We start from the raw sequence: 20176 nt of genomic DNA on the forward strand, positions 1-20176 counted from the left end.
AATTCCCGAGATTACCAGCCTGTGATGAGTCCAGCATTCCAGATCTGCTCTGGGTTTAGTGACCAACAACTCTTTGAGATCTGTTCTTCTCACGAGAGTATGCCAATGCCCTGAGCGTGGGTGGCCCCAGGTCCCCCTTGAATTGGGTCTCGTAATAAAATAGGTGTTCGTTACAGATTGTGTTCTGCTCAAAAAGCCAGCAGACGTTCTCCGTTCGAATTGATGCTGTCTGTTTTTTCCTATTATTCCCGGTCACAGTTCTGAGTCTTGACATCTGCCCACTCTGCGTTGAAGTCTCCAAGGAGAATAATTCGTTCATGTTTTGAGATTTCACTTAATGTAGCAACGAGTGTTTCGTAGAAGGTGTCCTTTAAGTTGTCAGAGGAGTTCAAAGTGGGTGCGTATATTGCAATGATGTTCACAAACGTGTTATTTGCTGCAGGAAAGCGTAGGGTCATTATAAGCATTCTGAGATGCCAAATGGATTTTCGGTTAGTTTGGCGGCCAGGTCGTTTCTAATGGCAAAGCCTACGCCATGTTGTCTGATTTCGCCTTCCGGCAAGCCTTTCCAGAAAAAAGTATACGCTTGTTCTACCAAGCTAGCTTCGTCCGAAAAGCATGTCTCGCTTAAGGCAACTATTGTTGCAATGGATGTTCATTGCAGTTCCTTATCGATTAAGGTTGTCTAGCGAGGTTCTGACTTTCCATGCTGCAGAAGCTATGTGCTTTTCATTGGTGGTTGTATGATGATTCACTCGCTGAGGCACCCTCCCCAGAAGATCCGAATGGGAGGGTATTTTACCTCCGGATGCAAATTTTGTCCTGTTCGACTGATCCATCTTTTTGTAGGAGCTGCGTTAGAAGGTGTTTTAAAGCTGCACTGGTAACGCTGTCAGTGCAACTTTGGTTGCGGTTGCGACTAGATTATCTTGTGGCACAGGTAACCTGAGACGACAAGGTCTAAGACTTAACTCAAGCAACGCAGAGAGCCATTTCCTGCTCAAGCCAATGTTTACGCTAGGTAATTGTGGAAACAGAGTTATACCACTTATGTTCGGTGGCCAAAGCCTCGTTCGTAAGATTAGGGTGCACCGCCAGTAGGTGAGGTTGGCATTTGAGAGGAGAGGCCATAAAACGCATCCGTTTCTCTTGCACCTTTCGATGTTATCAAACAAAAGTCTATTAACTTTTTATTTACAAAAATTTACACCAGAGGGCGTATCGCTTGATTGGAATTCCCAATAACATAGTCAAACTAATGAAAGATTAGAGCATAATATTGAGGAAATTAAATATAGGAATATTTTGTTACTAACCAGTATCTTGTTCGTCATTTTTGGGTTTTTAATTGATGCATGTGCGTAAGTTCTTTTCTGACTACGATTTGCTACACTATTTTCATAGCATAAAACACATAATATCAATATGAATATATTAGATATATGTGGAAACCATAAACTTGATATTAATCATATAATTCAGTCTATGATGTGGACCTCACGCTACACACTATCACCTTTAGCGGCAATTTCACACACGATAGCCCTCATTGCTTTCGAATAGACGCTGAAATTCCCGACTTTATTGATTCCTCCAGCGATCGCAGTGACTCCTATTTTCCCCGTTTTTGGAGACACATTTTCAGTGCGGCGATCGTTTTCTCTACTCAAAATAAGTTTCACCACTAGAAAATGTTATAAGAATGTACAAGCCTCAAATGAACTATGTCAAAATTTCATGTCGTTGCAACTATTTGTTTACAAGTTACAGCTCTTGAAGTGATGCTACTTTTAAGATTTTCAAAGCAATGGAAAAAAATTAAATATTGCTTCTCATAGAAAAAAACTTATCAAAGCGAAAACATGGCCTTATAAGCATTATTATGCTTATGTATGGATCCACCACTAGAATGCAGAGTCAAATCGGAAGTCAGCAGGCGAACCAAGTCCAATGCGGTCACTAGCGCAGCAGTCGGCGGTCAAGATTATGGCGTGCGTATTTTGGGATGCGTTCCGAATTTTGTTCATCGACTACCTTGAAAAAGCCAAGATCAGCAATAGCGAATATTAAACAGGGTGTTTCATGAGTCGTTGGCCAGAGCCCAATGGTGAATGCAGGTCATCCAGGCCTTTCAGAAAACTTGCTTTTTTTGTATCCTAAGGCTATTAGTTTCGGAGATACGGGGTGATTCATGAACATTGGCCTATATTTTCGATAACCATAACTCTGGACTGCAAGGTTCGATTTCGATCAAATTTTGTGGGTTTGTTCACTTCAGAAAGCTCTTCCAAACGGTTCATGAAATATCAATATTTTTACTTCCCCTACAGAAATATCGTTATTGCCATGAAAAACTACATAAACCATTCTAACGAATTCAGTTTTCACTTTGCATGGCATAATTGTCACAAGGGAATAGGAACCGGACGAATTCATATTTTATGTCATTTTTTCGAAATGCGATCCTGTTTTTATTCCTTCGGTGATAATATTTAATGTCCTTTGTCGAGATTCTGAATTTTTTTGAATTCTGTTCAATTCTTTTTCATTTTGAGCCCTCAGAACATACTGAGTGTTCGTAAAAAAGTGTTTAAGAGTATGCAAAGTCGAGCTGTGAATTCTTTTGAAATTACATATTGTATTTAAATACAAATGATTGAAACCCTCTTGGAAAATGTAATCCGTAAGTGTATTTGCTTCATAACGCACATAAATATTAAAATTTATTTTTCCGAAAAACCTTAATCTTTTTATTTCCTCTCATAAAACAACAATGAAACCGGAACCGGACGAATTCATGTTTTATGGCATTTATTCGGAATGCTGTCCTGTTTTTATTCATTTGGTGATATTATTCATTGTCTTCGGTCGAGATTTTGAATTTTTCTAAAATTCTGTTCAAATCTTTTTCATTTTAAAGCCTCATTTCCCACTGAGTATGCGTGAAAAAGTGACAGATACTTCTGACTTCACAAGAGCATTTGCGGCAGAGGATAGAAGAAGCCTGTACAGAAGTTAAACAAAATCACGATATGATAACAAGGGCAATATTTATTGCCCTTAAAATCCGATTATTTAATCTGATTTTAAGCGCTAGAAAATGTGTCCAGAAGAAAGAACTCCATTTCGGACATCTTTTATGATAGTACATTTTCATCGTTGAAGAATAAATTTCAATACTTATGTGTGTTTTGAAGCAAATACACTTACGATTCACATTTTCCAAGATGGTTTACATTATTTGTATCTAAATTCAATGTGTAATTTCAAAAGAATTCACAGCTCGACTTTGCATACTCTTAAACACTTTTTTACGAACACTCAGTATGTGCTGAGGGTTTAAAATGAAGAAGAATTGAACAGAATTTAAAAAAAATTCAGAATCTCGGCAAAGGACGATAAATATTATCACCGAAGGAATAAAAACAGGACCGCATTTCGAAAAAATGACATAAAATATTAATTCGTCCGGTTCCTATTGCATAGTGACAAGTGTGCCATGCAAAGTGAAAATTGAATTCCTTAGAACAAATTATGTAGTTTTTCATGGCAATAACGAAATTCTGTAGGGGATGTGAAAAATATAGATTTTGGGGCTTGAATGAAAAATCATGATATTCTGAGTACTGCCCTGAAAATATTGATATTTCATGAAGCGTTTGAAACAGCTTTCTGAAGTGAACAAAACCATAAAATTTGATCGAAATCAGACCTTGCATTACAGAGTTATGGCTTTCGCAAATTTAGGTCAATATTCATGAATCACCCCGTATCTCTGAAACTAATAGCCTTAGGATACAAAACAAGCAAGTTTTCTGAAAGGCCTGGATGACCTGCATTCAGCATTAGGCTATGTCCAACGACTCATGAAACACCCTGTATATCGTATTGGTGCGTTTGAAGGAGGAAATATTCCAAAAACGGTCACAAATTAAGAAGAAAGTAGTGTTCTTGCACCGTGTTACAAATCGCTTTCATGGCTAAATTGCTCGAAATCGGCATTGAATTGGTTGCAGTTTCAGCCCCCAAAGACTTGTTCGCACACCTGCGAAAAAGCTCGCCGAAAAAAGATTTGGCTTGAATGAAGAAGTGAGAGCCGAAACTGAAGCCTATTATAAGTATTATAAGGCAAAAGATACATAGTTCTACGAAAAAGATGTCGATATTTTAGAGCGACGTTGAATGGGGTATTTTCCTAAATTTCAAAATATATGTCATAAAAATCCTTATCACTCAAATATCTCGAAATATATTTTTTTTTTCTGATCGAACCAATATTGAGCTATATCGCCTTAGTTACCATGTGTCATAACACACTCATATTTCCCTAGGGAAAAATGGAATGTCAGTTCATATTTCCCTAGGGAAATATGAAACGTCAAATCATATTTCTTTCAAAACGTCAAATCATATTTTATTTCTTTATTTAGTAACAAAATGGAAACTGCAATTGTTGAAATTTCCACTGAAAGTTTTTCCACCAGATACAAAGGAAGAAGAAATATCTTGTTCATAATTATTCGTCGACGAGACTACAGTTTTCTTGAGAACATTCCGTGCAGCAGCAGTCTCGGACGATTCTCCCAAATCGGTCTTCAAAGACTGTGATGCTGCAGATGGCTCTCCCTCCACACCTGCTATCATCTTCGCTACCTTATTTTTGTGCAGCATACTGTCAGCCAGATAGCCTTCTGCAACAGACGAACTTTTCCAACCACCATGTCTCTTGAGTGTTGTCATTGAGGCTCCCGCATCGGCAACCAAAGTCGCGGATGTTCGTCTTCCACAATGGCCTGTATACATTTTCGGATTATCTAATCCCAACCATTCAGCAACCTTACTCGGAATTTTTCCGAAGGTATTTTTGCCGACAGGCTGAAGAGTACACTTCTTATCTCTATAAGCTACGAAGAACCTAAGAACGCCTTGCGGACGCAACGCCGAATACTCCCGCACCAAACGAGCAGCACCCAGATCTTCTTCATCAATTATAGTGAATATTCTGTTTATATCATTCTTAGTTTTTGAGACTTTAATTATGATTACCGACCCACGATCTTCGATATCTGAAGATAGCATATTCACCAGCTCTTGTGTTCTGCAGGCGCCAAAGATTTCCATTATTAAAAAAACCTTCAAAATTGTGAATGTAAAAATCTTATAAACAGAGGAAATCAAAACTAAACTTTTACCTTATACATCAAAAAAACGTCATTAGGAGCTTCACTCAAGAATGTCTTGAGCTGCTCCCGGGACAACACTGCTGATTTTTTAGGAACGTATCCTTTATTTTTGTTCTTAACAAATGCTTCGACTTCATCGAATAATTTGACATCAGTTTTTTCCTTCAAATGTAGCATTGATCTTTACATCGATAGTTTCGGCCATAACGTGTTTGGTGAATATTTCTGCGACTGGGGATCGAATGAATTAATCATACATCAAGAATAACAAGAATCAGAGCAACATACCAAATCTTGGAAATATGCTAACAAAATATTATCGCTCACACCGTCCACCAAATTTTTTCTTTTCCACTCCTGAAAGCAATCGTACTCTCTACTGTAGGCAGCTTGAGATTTGGCCGGAACCAAAGATTCACGGGCTTTTGCCGATTGAGTTTCGACGTAGTTCGACATTATTTCAATAATTTTATTTCTGACAAGACGTCAAAATGAAACCAGTCAACCATGATTTTCAGAAACATGGCCCATAGCAACGTTAAAAATTTAATTATTACAAAAATATACAATCTAACAATGATTTCCCCATAACAGATTATTTCAATCAGAAAAAAACTATTGATTACACCACGGGAAATATGAATATATTTCCCTAGTTGTAATAATAGCTATTTCGAATTTTAACATATTGCATTTTGTCTGTATTCGATTACGAAAATTCTGATTTCAGAAGTGCTCTTGTGAACATTCTACGTCATTTTTACAATCCGGCAACGCCCATTTGTGTCAGTAATGGTCATGAAAGTTTTCTGATCACCATAGATGTAATAAATATCAAGTTTGATGATCACATTATTCACATTTGACAAGAAAAAAACACAATGACACAAAATGTCATCGGTTTTAAGAAGGTAAAGACACAGATTACAGAAACATTTTTTTGTAATCTGTGGATATCTTCTTGATCGGTTCCAGTGTTGTCGAATTAACAAAAATTACTATACCAAAGATTATAATCTTTGTACTATACTTTAACCCTTAATAACCTGAGTTATGATCACTATTATAATTGAATAAAAATTCTTTATAGAGTGTACAAGACAAAAACAACTCAATTTCTGTTTGAAAATTGTATGGTTTTTGTTTGAGAAAAATGGTGTTACATACATATATGTAACGCTAATAGCTACAGTTACTGAGAAATAAAATAGATTTGCCAGTGAAATTTGCGTTACATATGTGTAACACTAGGTTATTATGGGTTAATAAAGGCATTCTACGTCACAAGCTTTCACATAGTCGAAGTTTCGAAGGGTGTATTTCTGAAATGTCTGAATTTGTAAGCGAATCTTTTACGTGTTGAATAACTAGTAGAAAAGGCTTTCCATAAATAATCCCAAATTCGGTTTTGGAGTTTTTGGAAACTTGCCCATTGATTGTAGTACTCTATAAGGAAACTATGTTGATGAATAAATCGATTTTTGTTGAAAAAAAATTGAGTTTTCTCTGTTAGACCGGAAACTTCTCAGCCGATGTTCTATAATAAAAAAAAATTGTTGAACTGAAATTTAACACACAAAACCCGAGGCCTAGATATTATTACATGAATGAATGATTTTTTTGTTTCAGGAAGAATAATTGGTCTTTTCATCAGTGCTGATTTGGTATGCAGTGGCGAAAACTTGCACGTTCCAAGATCATATCCGGTCGTTCGCGTGCATGCAACATGCTGTGCTGTGGTCGACGAAAGGTGAGACCATTTCTCTGACTGCTGACCCTCAGGTTGAAAGCGAATAGGGTTTATCATTTCATAAATTCTGGATTCCTCCTACATCGAATCTTTTGAACTCCAGAATGAGTTCGATCATATTATATTGAATCAGTGGCGGCTCGTGATCTAGTTCACTAGGGGGCTACTTTTAAAATAATAATAAAAATTTGAAATTTTAAAACCAGTTGTTCGCAAAATTTGATGCAATTTATAATTCTTTTTGAAACATACCTGTTCTTATCTACTTGCTCGTTGTGCTTAATAATATTATGCCGGTAAGCTGAATCTAATTGAGCAGCCATATTAGTCGTAACCAGAAAAGCTAATTCTGTCGAACAATTTACATGCTTGGCAGATAGCCTGTGCTCCTTAATTTTTTCATTAAGGTGTTGCAAATCTCTAAATCCTGCCCTTGCCCATACGTTGTCACCTGTTATACACGTTATACACTTGTCTTGAGAATCGTCTTGTGTAAGAAGTTTTTGGAGTTCTATCTGCCTGGGTTAGGTTAAACTTAAATCGGGAGTCGGTCTACCCAGCAGTTTAATTATTATTTAATCATTATTTCAAAACCTAAACAAATACGAACACACGCTAGGTTGTATATGCCCTAGCGGCTAGACTGAAGCGGATAGGGGCGACTTTTATTGTAGCCCTTTTACTCCTTAAAACGACCGACACGAAGAGTTGCGGCTGGAGCCGAATGAATATCCGAATGCAAGAATTCGGGGCTATACGATTCATCGCCCATGCATGGACGAACTGCTAGCTTATGATTGAAATAAATAAAATTGCAGGAGTCGCATAAAAGTTTTACACAAATAACCGTGGAATGTAATATTTTCATTAAAAATCGTATGGGAAGGTAAATAACATAAAATGATTGATTTCTTGTGATTTCTTGTATGGGGGCTGTAGCCCTATAGCCCTCACAGACCAGCCGCCACTGCATATGTACATCCGTAAGCGGATCAATGGAATTTGTGACTTATTCATAATGCAAAATTAAAAATGACTATTCAACGTAATAGTTGAAAAACAATCGACAATAGCATGGAGAGTTAATACTGAAAAAGAAGTTTTGAACAAAAATTTTTCACATTTTTTGTAGATTTTACTGCTTTTCAAAATTAAATGGTACCTATAGAGACCATTTCTGAGCATTTTTTTCCTTAGTACATTCTCACTAGTACATCTTCGAGTTTTCCGAAAAACGGAAAAATTTTGTTAGCACAATATATCTGCTCGAATAAATAAGAATTATTCTCGTATTTTTCGAATGATCAATAAATTCTCACTTCTATTATACAGGGCGAGTCTTCGACTTGTATATGTATATTGTAAAAGAAGATTTCTGAGGACACTTTTTCCCTTTACCATTTTTTTCAACTCGAATCTTTTGAGAAGAAAAAAGAAATTTTCAGTTGTATCGCACATTAATCGGATGGAATGATTTTCGGAATATAGTTTTTCATTAATGGGATCAATCTTCGAAAATAAAATTCCACCTAGCAAGAGGGTTAACTCGATAGACCACGTTTGATCCGGAAATAATATGAAAATGGAGTACGCAGTACTCTTCCAGGTGCCAATTGGGCAATTCGGAAATACCGAATAGGAGAACGAAACGACAATTCCGTAGAATTATCATTCCAATATTGGTGCTGCACTTCTACCTCAAAAAAATAAAAAGTAAAATTCGATTCCATTTTATCCTTACAATGAAAAAAAATTTTGAAAAACCATTAATGACCGAATCATTCTGAGTAACATGAGGTCTAACGATTTGTTCTACAACTAAACTACCTTTCACCACTGTGCCTGAAAATTTCCTCAATTATACATGGAAAGATGCTTATCCTGAAATATAAATTGACTTGTACCTACATAAATTTTGAAGGAACAAACAGCGTTTAATTAAAATAAAATATAGAAATTATAGAAACTGCTACTAATTTTATGGCCATCAAGCTGAACAAGCCTTATAAACAGGCTTTATAAATGTTGCTTCGGGATGTGGAAATCACAAAAATTGCTAATACCTATCAATAATTTTCACAGTAGAAACAAGGGAATTGGGTATGTGTGGTTTTTTTGTTGAGAATACTCATACACGACGCTTCCGTGTAGGTTATAGAAGGCGCTAGATGTAGCCAGTCACAACTCAAAGAAGGGAAAATAACAGAATACTTAGTATAACTTTTGTAACGGGTTTAGTTCGTGAAAGGGTTCAATCTCGAGCGCCAGCTATTCTTTCACTAGAGAGAAATAGCAAACCCACCCGGGTACCTACTAGTCGGAGACAGAGTTCGGGGTTATCTAAGGTGGTAGCGATAACAAGTACTTTAAAACCGAATTTATTACAACAATGTAAATTACAGTGAACCATACAGAAGTCTGCAGTAAACGGGAAATCTAAACGGAACACAACAATGGTAGAACCGGATAGGTCACTGTGGTCTTTCCGTGGCAACCTTGGGTGTACACGCCAAGCATTACCAGCAGAAAGACTTCGAGACCTCTGTCGATTGGTTTCCGTCACCAGATAGCCTGGCGACAGAAGTCTGCGGTAAACGGGAAATCTAAACGGAACACAACAATGGTAGAACCGGATAGGTTACTGTGGTCTTTCCGTGGCAACCTTGGGTGTACACGCCAAGCATTACCAGCAGAAAGACTTCGAGACCTCTGTCGATTGGTTTCCGTCACCAGATAGCCTGGCGACAGAAGTCTGCGGTAAACGGGAAATCTAAACGGAACACAACAATGGTAGAACCGGATAGGTTACTGTGGTCTTTCCGTGGCAACCTTGGGTGTACACGCCAAGCATTACCAGCAGAAAGACTTCGAGACCTCTGCCGATTGGTTTCCGTCAACAGATAGCCAGGCGACAGAAGTCTGCGGTAAACGGGAAATCTAAACGGAACACAACAGGGGTAGAACCGGATAGGTTACTGTGGTCTTTCCGTGGCAACCTTGGGTGTACACGCCAAGCATCACCAGCAGAAAGACTTCGAGACCTCTGCCGATTGGTTTCCGTCACCAGATAGCCAGGCGACAGAAGTCTGCGGTAAACGGGAAATCTAAACGGAACACAACAGGGGTAGAACGTGATAGGATACTGTGGTCTTTCCGTGGCAACCTTGCGTGTACACGCCAAGCATTACCAGCAGAAAGACTTCGAGACCTTTGCCGATTGGTTTCCGTCACCAGGTAGCCAGGCGACAGAAGTCTGCGGTAAACGGAAAATCTAAACGGAACACAACAGGGGTAGAACCGGATAGGTTACTGTGGTCTTTCCGTGGCAACCTTGGGTGTACACGCCAAGCATCACCAGCAGAAAGACTTCGAGACCTCTGCCGATTGGTTTCCGTCACCAGATAGCCAGGCGACAGAAGTCTGCGGTAAACGGGAAATCTAAACGGAACACAACAGGGGTAGAACGTGATAGGTTACTGTGGTCTTTCCGTGGCAACCTTGCGTGTACACGCCAAGCATTACCAGCAGAAAGACTTCGAGACCTCTGCCGATTGGTTTCCGTCACCAGATAGCCAGGCGACAGAAGTCTGCGGTAAACGGGAAATCTAAACGGAACACAACAGGGGTAGAACGTGATAGGTTACTGTGGTCTTTCCGTGGCAACCTTGGGTGTACACGCCAAGCATCACCAGCAGAAAGACTTCGAGACCTCTGCCGATTGGTTTCCGTCACCAGATAGCCAGGCGACAGAAGTCTGCGGTAAACGGGAAATCTAAACGGAACACAACAGGGGTAGAACGTGATAGGTTACTGTGGTCTTTCCGTGGCAACCTTGCGTGTACACGCCAAGCATTACCAGCAGAAAGACTTCGAGACCTTTGCCGATTGGTTTCCGTCACCAGGTAGCCAGGCGACAGAAGTCTGCGGTAAACGGAAAATCTAAACGGAACACAACAGGGGTAGAACCGGATAGGTTACTGTGGTCTTTCCGTGGCAACCTTGGGTGTACACGCCAAGCATCACCAGCAGAAAGACTTCGAGACCTCTGCCGATTGGTTTCCGTCACCAGATAGCCAGGCGACAGAAGTCTGCGGTAAACGGGAAATCTAAACGGAACACAACAGGGGTAGAACGTGATAGGTTACTGTGGTCTTTCCGTGGCAACCTTGCGTGTACACGCCAAGCATTACCAGCAGAAAGACTTCGAGACCTCTGCCGATTGGTTTCCGTCACCAGATAGCCAGGCGACAGAAGTCTGCGGTAAACAGCAAATCTAAACGGAACACAACAGGGGTAGAACGTGATAGGTTACTGTGGTCTTTCCGTGGCAACCTTGGGTGTACACGCCAAGCATCACCAGCAGAAAGACTTCGAGACCTCTGCCGATTGGTTTCCGTCACCAGATAGTCAGGCGACAGAAGTCTGCGGTAAACGGGAAATCTAAACGGAACACAACAGGGGTAGAACGTGATAGGTTACTGTGGTCTTTCCGTGGCAACCTTGCGTGTACACGCCAAGCATTACCAGCAGAAAGACTTCGAGACCTCTGCCGATTGGTTTCCGTCACCAGATAGCCAGGCGACAGAAGTCGGCGGTAAACGGGAAATCTAAACGGAACACAACAGGGGTAGAACGTGATAGGTTACTGTGGTCTTTCCGTGGCAACCTTGGGTGTACACGCCAAGCATCACCAGCAGAAAGACTTCGAGACCTCTGCCGATTGTTTTCCGTCACCAGATAGCCAGGCGACAGAAGTCTGCGGTAAACGGGAAATCTAAACGGAACACAACAGGGGTAGAACCGGATAGGTTACTGTGGTCTTTCCGTGGCAACCTTGGGTGTACACGCCAAGCATTACCAGCAGAAAGACTTCGAGACCTCTGCCGATTGGTTTCCGTCACCAGATAGCCAGGCGACAGAAGTCGGCGGTAAACGGGAAATCTAAACGGAACACAACAGGGGTAGAACGTGATAGGTTACTGTGGTCTTTCCGTGGCAACCTTGCGTGTACACGCCAAGCATTACCAGCAGAAAGACTTCGAGACCTCTGCCGATTGGTTTCCGTCACCAGATAGCCAGGCGACAGAAGTCTGCGGTAAACGGGAAATCTAAACGGAACACAACAGGGGTAGAACGTGATAGGTTACTGTGGTCTTTCCGCGGCAACCTTGGGTGTACACGCCAAGCATTACCAGCAGAAAGACTTCGAGACCTCTGCCGATTGGTTTCCGTCACCAGATAGCCAGGCGACAGAAGTCTGCGGTAAACGGGAAATCTAAACGGAACACAACAGGGGTAGAACCAGATAGGTTACTGTGGTCTTTCCGTGGCAACCTTGGGTGTACACGCCAAGCATTACCAGCAGAAAGACTTCGAGACCTCTGCCGATTGGTTTCCGTCACCAGATAGCCAGGCGACAGAAGTCTGCGGTAAACGGGAAATCTAAACGGAACACAACAGGGGTAGAACGTGATAGGTTACTGTGGTCTTTCCGCGGCAACCTTGGGTGTACACGCCAAGCATCACCAGCAGAAAGACTTCGAGACCTCTGCCGATTGGTTTCCGTCACCAGATAGCCAGGCGACAGAAGTCGGCGGTAAACGGGAAATCTAAACGGAACACAACAGGGGTAGAACGTGATAGGTTACTGTGGTCTTTCCGTGGCAACCTTGCGTGTACACGCCAAGCATTACCAGCAGAAAGACTTCGAGACCTCTGCCGATTGGTTTCCGTCACCAGATAGCCAGGCGACAGAAGTCGGCGGTAAACGGGAAATCTAAACGGAACACAACAGGGGTAGAACGTGATAGGTTACTGTGGTCTTTCCGTGGCAACCTTGCGTGTACACGCCAAGCATCACCAGCAGAAAGACTTCGAGACCTCTGCCGATTGGTTTCCGTCACCAGATAGTCAGGCGACAGAAGTCTGCGGTAAACGGGAAATCTAAACGGAACACAACAGGGGTAGAACGTGATAGGTTACTGTGGTCTTTCCGTGGCAACCTTGCGTGTACACGCCAAGCATTACCAGCAGAAAGACTTCGAGACCTCTGCCGATTGGTTTCCGTCACCAGATAGCCAGGCGACAGAAGTCGGCGGTAAACGGGAAATCTAAACGGAACACAACAGGGGTAGAACCGGATAGGTTACTGTGGTCTTTCCGTGGCAACCTTGCGTGTACATGCCAAGCATCACCAGCAGAAAGACTTCGAGACCTCTGCCGATTGGTTTCCGTCACCAGATAGCCAGGCGACAGAAGTCTGCGGTAAACGGGAAATCTAAACGGAACACAACAGGGGTAGAACCGGATAGGTTACTGTGGTCTTTCCGTGGCAACCTTGGGTGTACACGCCAAGCATTACCAGCAGAAAGACTTCGAGACCTCTGCCGATTGGTTTCCGTCACCAGATAGCCAGGCGACAGAAGTCTGCGGTAAACGGGAAATCTAAACGGAACACAACAGGGGTAGAACGTGATAGGTAACTGTGGTCTTTCCGTGGCAACCTTGGGTGTACACGCCAAGCATCACCAGCAGAAAGACTTCGAGACCTCTGCTGATTGGTTTCCGTCACCAGATAGCCAGGCGACAGAAGTCTGCGGTAAACGGGAAATCTAAACGGAACACAACAGGGGTAGAACGTGATAGGTTACTGTGGTCTTTCCGTGGCAACCTTGGGTGTACACGCCAAGCATTACCAGCAGAAAGACTTCGAGACCTCTGCCGATTGGTTTCCGTCACCAGATAGCCAGGCGACAGAAGTCTGCGGTAAACAGCAAATCTAAACGGAACACAACAGGGGTAGAACGTGATAGGTTACTGTGGTCTTTCCGTGGCAACCTTGGGTGTACACGCCAAGCATCACCAGCAGAAAGACTTCGAGACCTCTGCCGATTGGTTTCCGTCACCAGATAGTCAGGCGACAGAAGTCTGCGGTAAACGGGAAATCTAAACGGAACACAACAGGGGTAGAACGTGATAGGTTACTGTGGTCTTTCCGTGGCAACCTTGGGTGTACACGCCAAGCATCACCAGCAGAAAGACTTCGAGACCTCTGCCGATTGGTTTCCGTCACCAGATAGTCAGGCGACAGAAGTCTGCGGTAAACGGGAAATCTAAACGGAACACAACAGGGGTAGAACGTGATAGGTTACTGTGGTCTTTCCGTGGCAACCTTGGGTGTACACGCCAAGCATCACCAGCAGAAAGACTTCGAGACCTCTGCCGATTGGTTTCCGTCACCAGATAGTCAGGCGACAGAAGTCTGCGGTAAACGGGAAATCTAAACGGAACACAACAGGGGTAGAACGTGATAGGTTACTGTGGTCTTTCCGTGGCAACCTTGGGTGTACACGCCAAGCATCACCAGCAGAAAGACTTCGAGACCTCTGCCGATTGGTTTCCGTCACCAGATAGCCAGGCGACAGAAGTCTGCGGTAAACGGGAAATCTAAACGGAACACAACAGGGGTAGAACGTGATAGGTTACTGTGGTCTTTCCGTGGCAACCTTGGGTGTACACGCCAAGCATTACCAGCAGAAAGACTTCGAGACCTCTGCCGATTGGTTTCCGTCACCAGATAGCCAGGCGACAGAAGTCTGCGGTAAACGGGAAATCTAAACGGAACACAACAGGGGTAGAACGTGATAGGTTACTGTGGTCTTTCCGTGGCAACCTTGCGTGTACACGCCAAGCATTACCAGCAGAAAGACTTCGAGACCTTTGCCGATTGGTTTCCGTCACCAGGTAGCCAGGCGACAGAAGTCTGCGGTAAACGGTAAATCTAAACGGAACACAACAGGGGTAGAACGTGATAGGTTACTGCGGTCGTTCCGTGGCAACCTTGCGTGTACACGCCAAGCATTACCAGCAGAAAGACTTCGAGACCTTTGCCGATTGGTTTCCGTCACCAGGTAGCCAGGCGACAGAAGTCTGCGGTAAACGGGAAATCTAAACGGAACACAACAGGGGTAGAACGTGATAGGTTACTGTGGTCTTTCCGTGGCAACCTTGCGTGTACACGCCAAGCATTACCAGCAGAAAGACTTCGAGACCTCTGCCGATTGGTTTCCGTCACCAGGTAGCCAGGCGACAGAAGTCTGCGGTAAACGGGAAATCTAAACGGAACACAACAGGGGTAGAACGTGATAGGTTACTGTGGTCTTTCCGTGGCAACCTTGGGTGTACACGCCAAGCATTACCAGCAGAAAGACTTCGAGACCTCTGCCGATTGGTTTCCGTCACCAGATAGCCAGGCGACAGAAGTCTGCGGTAAACGGGAAATCTAAACGGAACACAACAGGGGTAGAACGTGATAGGTTACTGTGGTCTTTCCGTGGCAACCTTGGGTGTACACGCCAAGCATTACCAGCAGAAAGACTTCGAGACCTCTGCCGATTGGTTTCCGTCACCAGGTAGCCAGGCGACAGAAGTCTGCGGTAAACGGTAAATCTAAACGGAACACAACAGGGGTAGAACGTGATAGGTTACTGCGGTCGTTCCGTGGCAACCTTGCGTGTACACGCCAAGCATTACCAGCAGAAAGACTTCGAGACCTCTGCCGATTGGTTTCCGTCACCAGATAGCCAGGCGACAGAAGTCTGCGGTAAACGGGAAATCTAAACGGAACACAACAGGGGTAGAACGTGATAGGTTACTGTGGTCTTTCCGTGGCAACCTTGGGTGTACACGCCAAGCATTACCAGCAGAAAGACTTCGAGACCTCTGCCGATTGGTTTCCGTCACCAGATAGCCAGGCGACAGAAGTCTGCGGTAAACGGTAAATCTAAACGGAACACAACAGGGGTAGAACCGGATAGGTTACTGTGGTCTTTCCGTGGCAACCTTGCGTGTACACGCCAAGCATTACCAGCAGAAAGACTTCGAGACCTCTGCCGATTGGTTTCCGTCACCAGATAGCCAGGCGACAGAAGTCTGCGGTAAACGGGAAATCTAAACGGAACACAACAGGGGTAGAACGTGATAGGTTACTGTGGTCTTTCCGTGGCAACCTTGGGTGTACACGCCAAGCATTACCAGCAGAAAGACTTCGAGACCTCTGCCGATTGGTTTCCGTCACCAGGTAGCCAGGCGACAGAAGTCTGCGGTAAACGGTAAATCTAAACGGAACACAACAGGGGTAGAACGTGATAGGTTACTGCAGTCGTTCCGTGGCAACCTTGCGTGTACACGCCAAGCATTACCAGCAGAAAGACTTCGAGACCTTTGCCGATTGGTTTCCGTCACCAGGTAGCCAGGCGACAGAAGTCTGCGGTAAACGGGAAATCTAAACGGAACACAACAGGGGTAGAACGTGATAGGTTACTGTGGTCTTTCCGTGGCAACCTTGGGTGTACACGCCAAGCATTACCAGCAGAAAGACTTCGAGACCTCTGCCGATTGGTTTCCGTCACCAGGTAGCCAGGCGACAGAAGTCTGCGGTAAACGGTAAATCTAAACGGAACACAACAGGGGTAGAACGTGATAGGTTACTGCAGTCGTTCCGTGGCAACCTTGCGTGTACACGCCAAGCATTACCAGCAGAAAGACTTCGAGACCTTTGCCGATTGGTTTCCGTCACCAGGTAGCCAGGCGACATAAGTCTGCGGTAAACGGGAAATCTAAACGGAACACAACAGGGGTAGAACGTGATAGGTTACTGTGGTCTTTCCGTGGCAACCTTGCGTGTACACGCCAAGCATTACCAGCAGAAAGACTTCGAGACCTTTGCCGATTGGTTTCCGTCACCAGGTAGCCAGGCGACAGAAGTCTGCGGTAAACGGGAAATCTAAACGGAACACAACAGGGGTAGAACCGGATAGGTTACTGTGGTCTTTCCGTGGCAACCTTGGGTGTACACGCCAAGCATTACCAGCAGAAAGACTTCGAGACCTCTGCCGATTGGTTTCCGTTACCAGATAGCCAGGCGACAGAAGTCTGCGGTAAACGGGAAATCTAAACGGAACACAACAGGGGTAGAACCGGATAGGTTACTGTAGTCTTTCCGTGGCAACCTTGGGTGTACACGCCAAGCATTACCAGCAGAAAGACTTCGAGACCTCTGCCGATTGGTTTCCGTCACCAGATAGCCAGGCCACAGAAGTCTGCGGTGAACGGGAAATCTAAACGGAACACAACAGGGGTAGAACTTGATAGGTTACTGTGGTCTTTCCGTGGCAACCTTGGGTGTACACGCCAAGCATTACCAGCAGAAAGACTTCGAGACCTCTGCCGATTGGTTTCCGTCACCAGATAGCCAGGCCACAGAAGTCTGCGGTGAACGGGAAATCTAAACGGAACACAACAGGGGTAGAACTTGATAGGTTACTGTGGTCTTTCCGTGGCAACCTTGGGTGTACACGCCAAGCATGACCAGCAGAAAGACTTCGAGACCTCTGCCGATTGGTTTCCGTCACCAGATAGCCAGGCGACAGAAGTCTGCGGTGAACAACAGGGGTAGAACCGGATAGGTTTCTGTGGTCTTTCCGTGGCAACCTTGGGTGTACACGCCAAGCATTACCAGCAGAAAGACTTCGAGACCTCCGCCGATTCGTTTCCGTCACCAGATAGCCAGGCGACAGAAGTCTGCAGTAAACGGGAAATCTAAACGGAACACAACAGGGGTAGAACGTGATAGGTAACTGTGGTCTTTCCGTGGCAACCTTGCGTGTACACGCCAAGCATTACCAGCAGAAAGACTTCGAGACCTTTGCCGATTGGTTTCCGTCACCAGATAGCCAGGCCACAGAAGTCTGCGGTGAACAACAGGGGTAGAACCGGATAGGTTTCTGTGGTCTTTCCGTGGCAACCTTGGGTGTACACGCCAAGCATCACCAGCAGAAAGACTTCGAGACCTCTGCCGATTGGTTTCCGTCACCAGATAGCCAGGCGACAGAAGTCTGCGGTAAACGGGAAATCTAAACGGAACACAACAGGGGTAGAACGTGAGAGGTTACTGTGGTCTTTCCGTGGCAACCTTGCGTGTACACGCCAAGCATTACCAGCAGAAAGACTTCGAGACCTTTGCCGATTGGTTTCCGTCACCAGATAGCCAGGCCACAGAAGTCTGCGGTGAACGGGAAATCTAAACGGAACACAACAGGGGTAGAACTTGATAGGTTACTGTGGTCTTTCCGTGGCAACCTTGGGTGTACACGCCAAGCATCACCAGCAGAAAGACTTCGAGACCTCTGCCGATTGGTTTCCGTCACCAGATAGCCAGGCGACAGAAGTCTGCGGTGAACAACAGGGGTAGAACCGGATAGGTTTCTGTGGTCTTTCCGTGGCAACCTTGGGTGTACACGCCAAGCATTACCAGCAGAAAGACTTCGAGACCTCTGCCGATTGGTTTCCGTCACCAGATAGCCAGGCCACAGAAGTCTGCGGTGAACGGGAAATCTAAACGGAACACAACAGGGGTAGAACTTGATAGGTTACTGTGGTCTTTCCGTGGCAACCTTGGGTGTACACGCCAAGCATCACCAGCAGAAAGACTTCGAGACCTCTGCCGATTGGTTTCCGTCACCAGATAGCCAGGCGACAGAAGTCTGCGGTGAACAACAGGGGTAGAACCGGATAGGTTTCTGTGGTCTTTCCGTGGCAACCTTGGGTGTACACGCCAAGCATTACCAGCAGAAAGACTTCGAGACCTCCGCCGATTGGTTTCCGTCACCAGATAGCCAGGCGACAGAAGTCTGCGGTAAACGGGAAATCTAAACGGAACACAACAGGGGTAGAACCGGATAGGTTACTGTGGTCTTTCCGTGGCAACCTTGGGTGTACACGCCAAGCATTACCAGCAGAAAGACTTCGAGACCTCTGCCGATTGGTTTCCGTTACCAGATAGCCAGGCGACAGAAGTCTGCGGTAAACGGGAAATCTAAACGGAACACAACAGGGGTAGAACCGGATAGGTTACTGTAGTCTTTCCGTGGCAACCTTGGGTGTACACGCCAAGCATTACCAGCAGAAAGACTTCGAGACCTCTGCCGATTGGTTTCCGTCACCAGATAGCCAGGCCACAGAAGTCTGCGGTGAACAACAGGGGTAGAACCGGATAGGTTTCTGTGGTCTTTCCGTGGCAACCTTGGGTGTACACGCCAAGCATTACCAGCAGAAAGACTTCGAGACCTCCGCCGATTCGTTTCCGTCACCAGATAGCCAGGCGACAGAAGTCTGCAGTAAACGGGAAATCTAAACGGAACACAACAGGGGTAGAACGTGAAAGGTTACTGTGGTCTTTCCGTGGCAACCTTGCGTGTACACGCCAAGCATTACCAGCAGAAAGACTTCGAGACCTTTGCCGATTGGTTTCCGTCACCAGGTAGCCAGGCGACAGAAGTCTGCGGTAAACGGGAAATCTAAACGGAACACAACAGGGGTAGAACCGGATAGGTTACTGTGGTCTTTCCGTGGCAACCTTGGGTGTACACGCCAAGCATTACCAGCAGAAAGACTTCGAGACCTCTGCCGATTGGTTTCCGTCACCAGATAGCCAGGCCACAGAAGTCTGCGGTGAACGGGAAATCTAAACGGAACACAACAGGGGTAGAACTTGATAGGTTACTGTGGTCTTTCCGTGGCAACCTTGGGTGTACACGCAAAGCATGACCAGCAGAAAGACTTCGAGACCTCTGCCGATTGGTTTCCGTCACCAGATAGCCAGGCCACAGAAGTCTGCGGTGAACAACAGGGGTAGAACCGGATAGGTTACTGAGGTCTTTCCGTGGCAACCTTGGGTGTACACGCCAAGCATTACCAGCAGAAAGACTTCGAGACCTCTGCCGATTGGTTTCCGTTACCAGATAGCCAGGCCACAGAAGTCTGCGGTGAACAACAGGGGTAGAACCGGATAGGTTTCTGTGGTCTTTCCGTGGCAACCTTGGGTGTACACGCCAAGCATCACCAGCAGAAAGACTTCGAGACCTCTGCCGATTGGTTTCCGTCACCAGATAGCCAGGCGACAGAAGTCTGCGGTAAACGGGAAATCTAAACGGAACACAACAGGGGTAGAACGTGAGAGGTTACTGTGGTCTTTCCGTGGCAACCTTGCGTGTACACGCCAAGCATTACCAGCAGAAAGACTTCGAGACCTTTGCCGATTGGTTTCCGTCACCAGATAGCCAGGCCACAGAAGTCTGCGGTGAACGGGAAATCTAAACGGAACACAACAGGGGTAGAACTTGATAGGTTACTGTGGTCTTTCCGTGGCAACCTTGGGTGTACACGCCAAGCATCACCAGCAGAA

General features: G+C 44.8%; 1 protein-coding gene across 3 annotated transcripts in view; it reads left to right on the forward strand.

Moving 5' to 3' along the window:
- Nucleotides 1-20176, forward strand: part of LOC123313505 (rho GTPase-activating protein 100F) — a 142805-nt gene that overhangs the window by 12407 nt on the left and 110222 nt on the right. For all 3 annotated transcript variants that reach the window (XM_044898415.1, XM_044898416.1, XR_006537744.1), the window contains exon 2: nt 6813-6933. In XM_044898415.1, coding sequence (XP_044754350.1) covers nt 6850-6933 — 84 coding nt within the window. In that variant the 5' untranslated portion in view covers nt 6813-6849. The remainder of the gene's footprint in view (nt 1-6812; nt 6934-20176) is intronic.

This window comes from Coccinella septempunctata, chromosome 5, assembly GCF_907165205.1.
Source record: "Coccinella septempunctata chromosome 5, icCocSept1.1, whole genome shotgun sequence".
In the NCBI taxonomy this organism is placed as follows: domain Eukaryota; kingdom Metazoa; phylum Arthropoda; class Insecta; order Coleoptera; family Coccinellidae; genus Coccinella; species Coccinella septempunctata.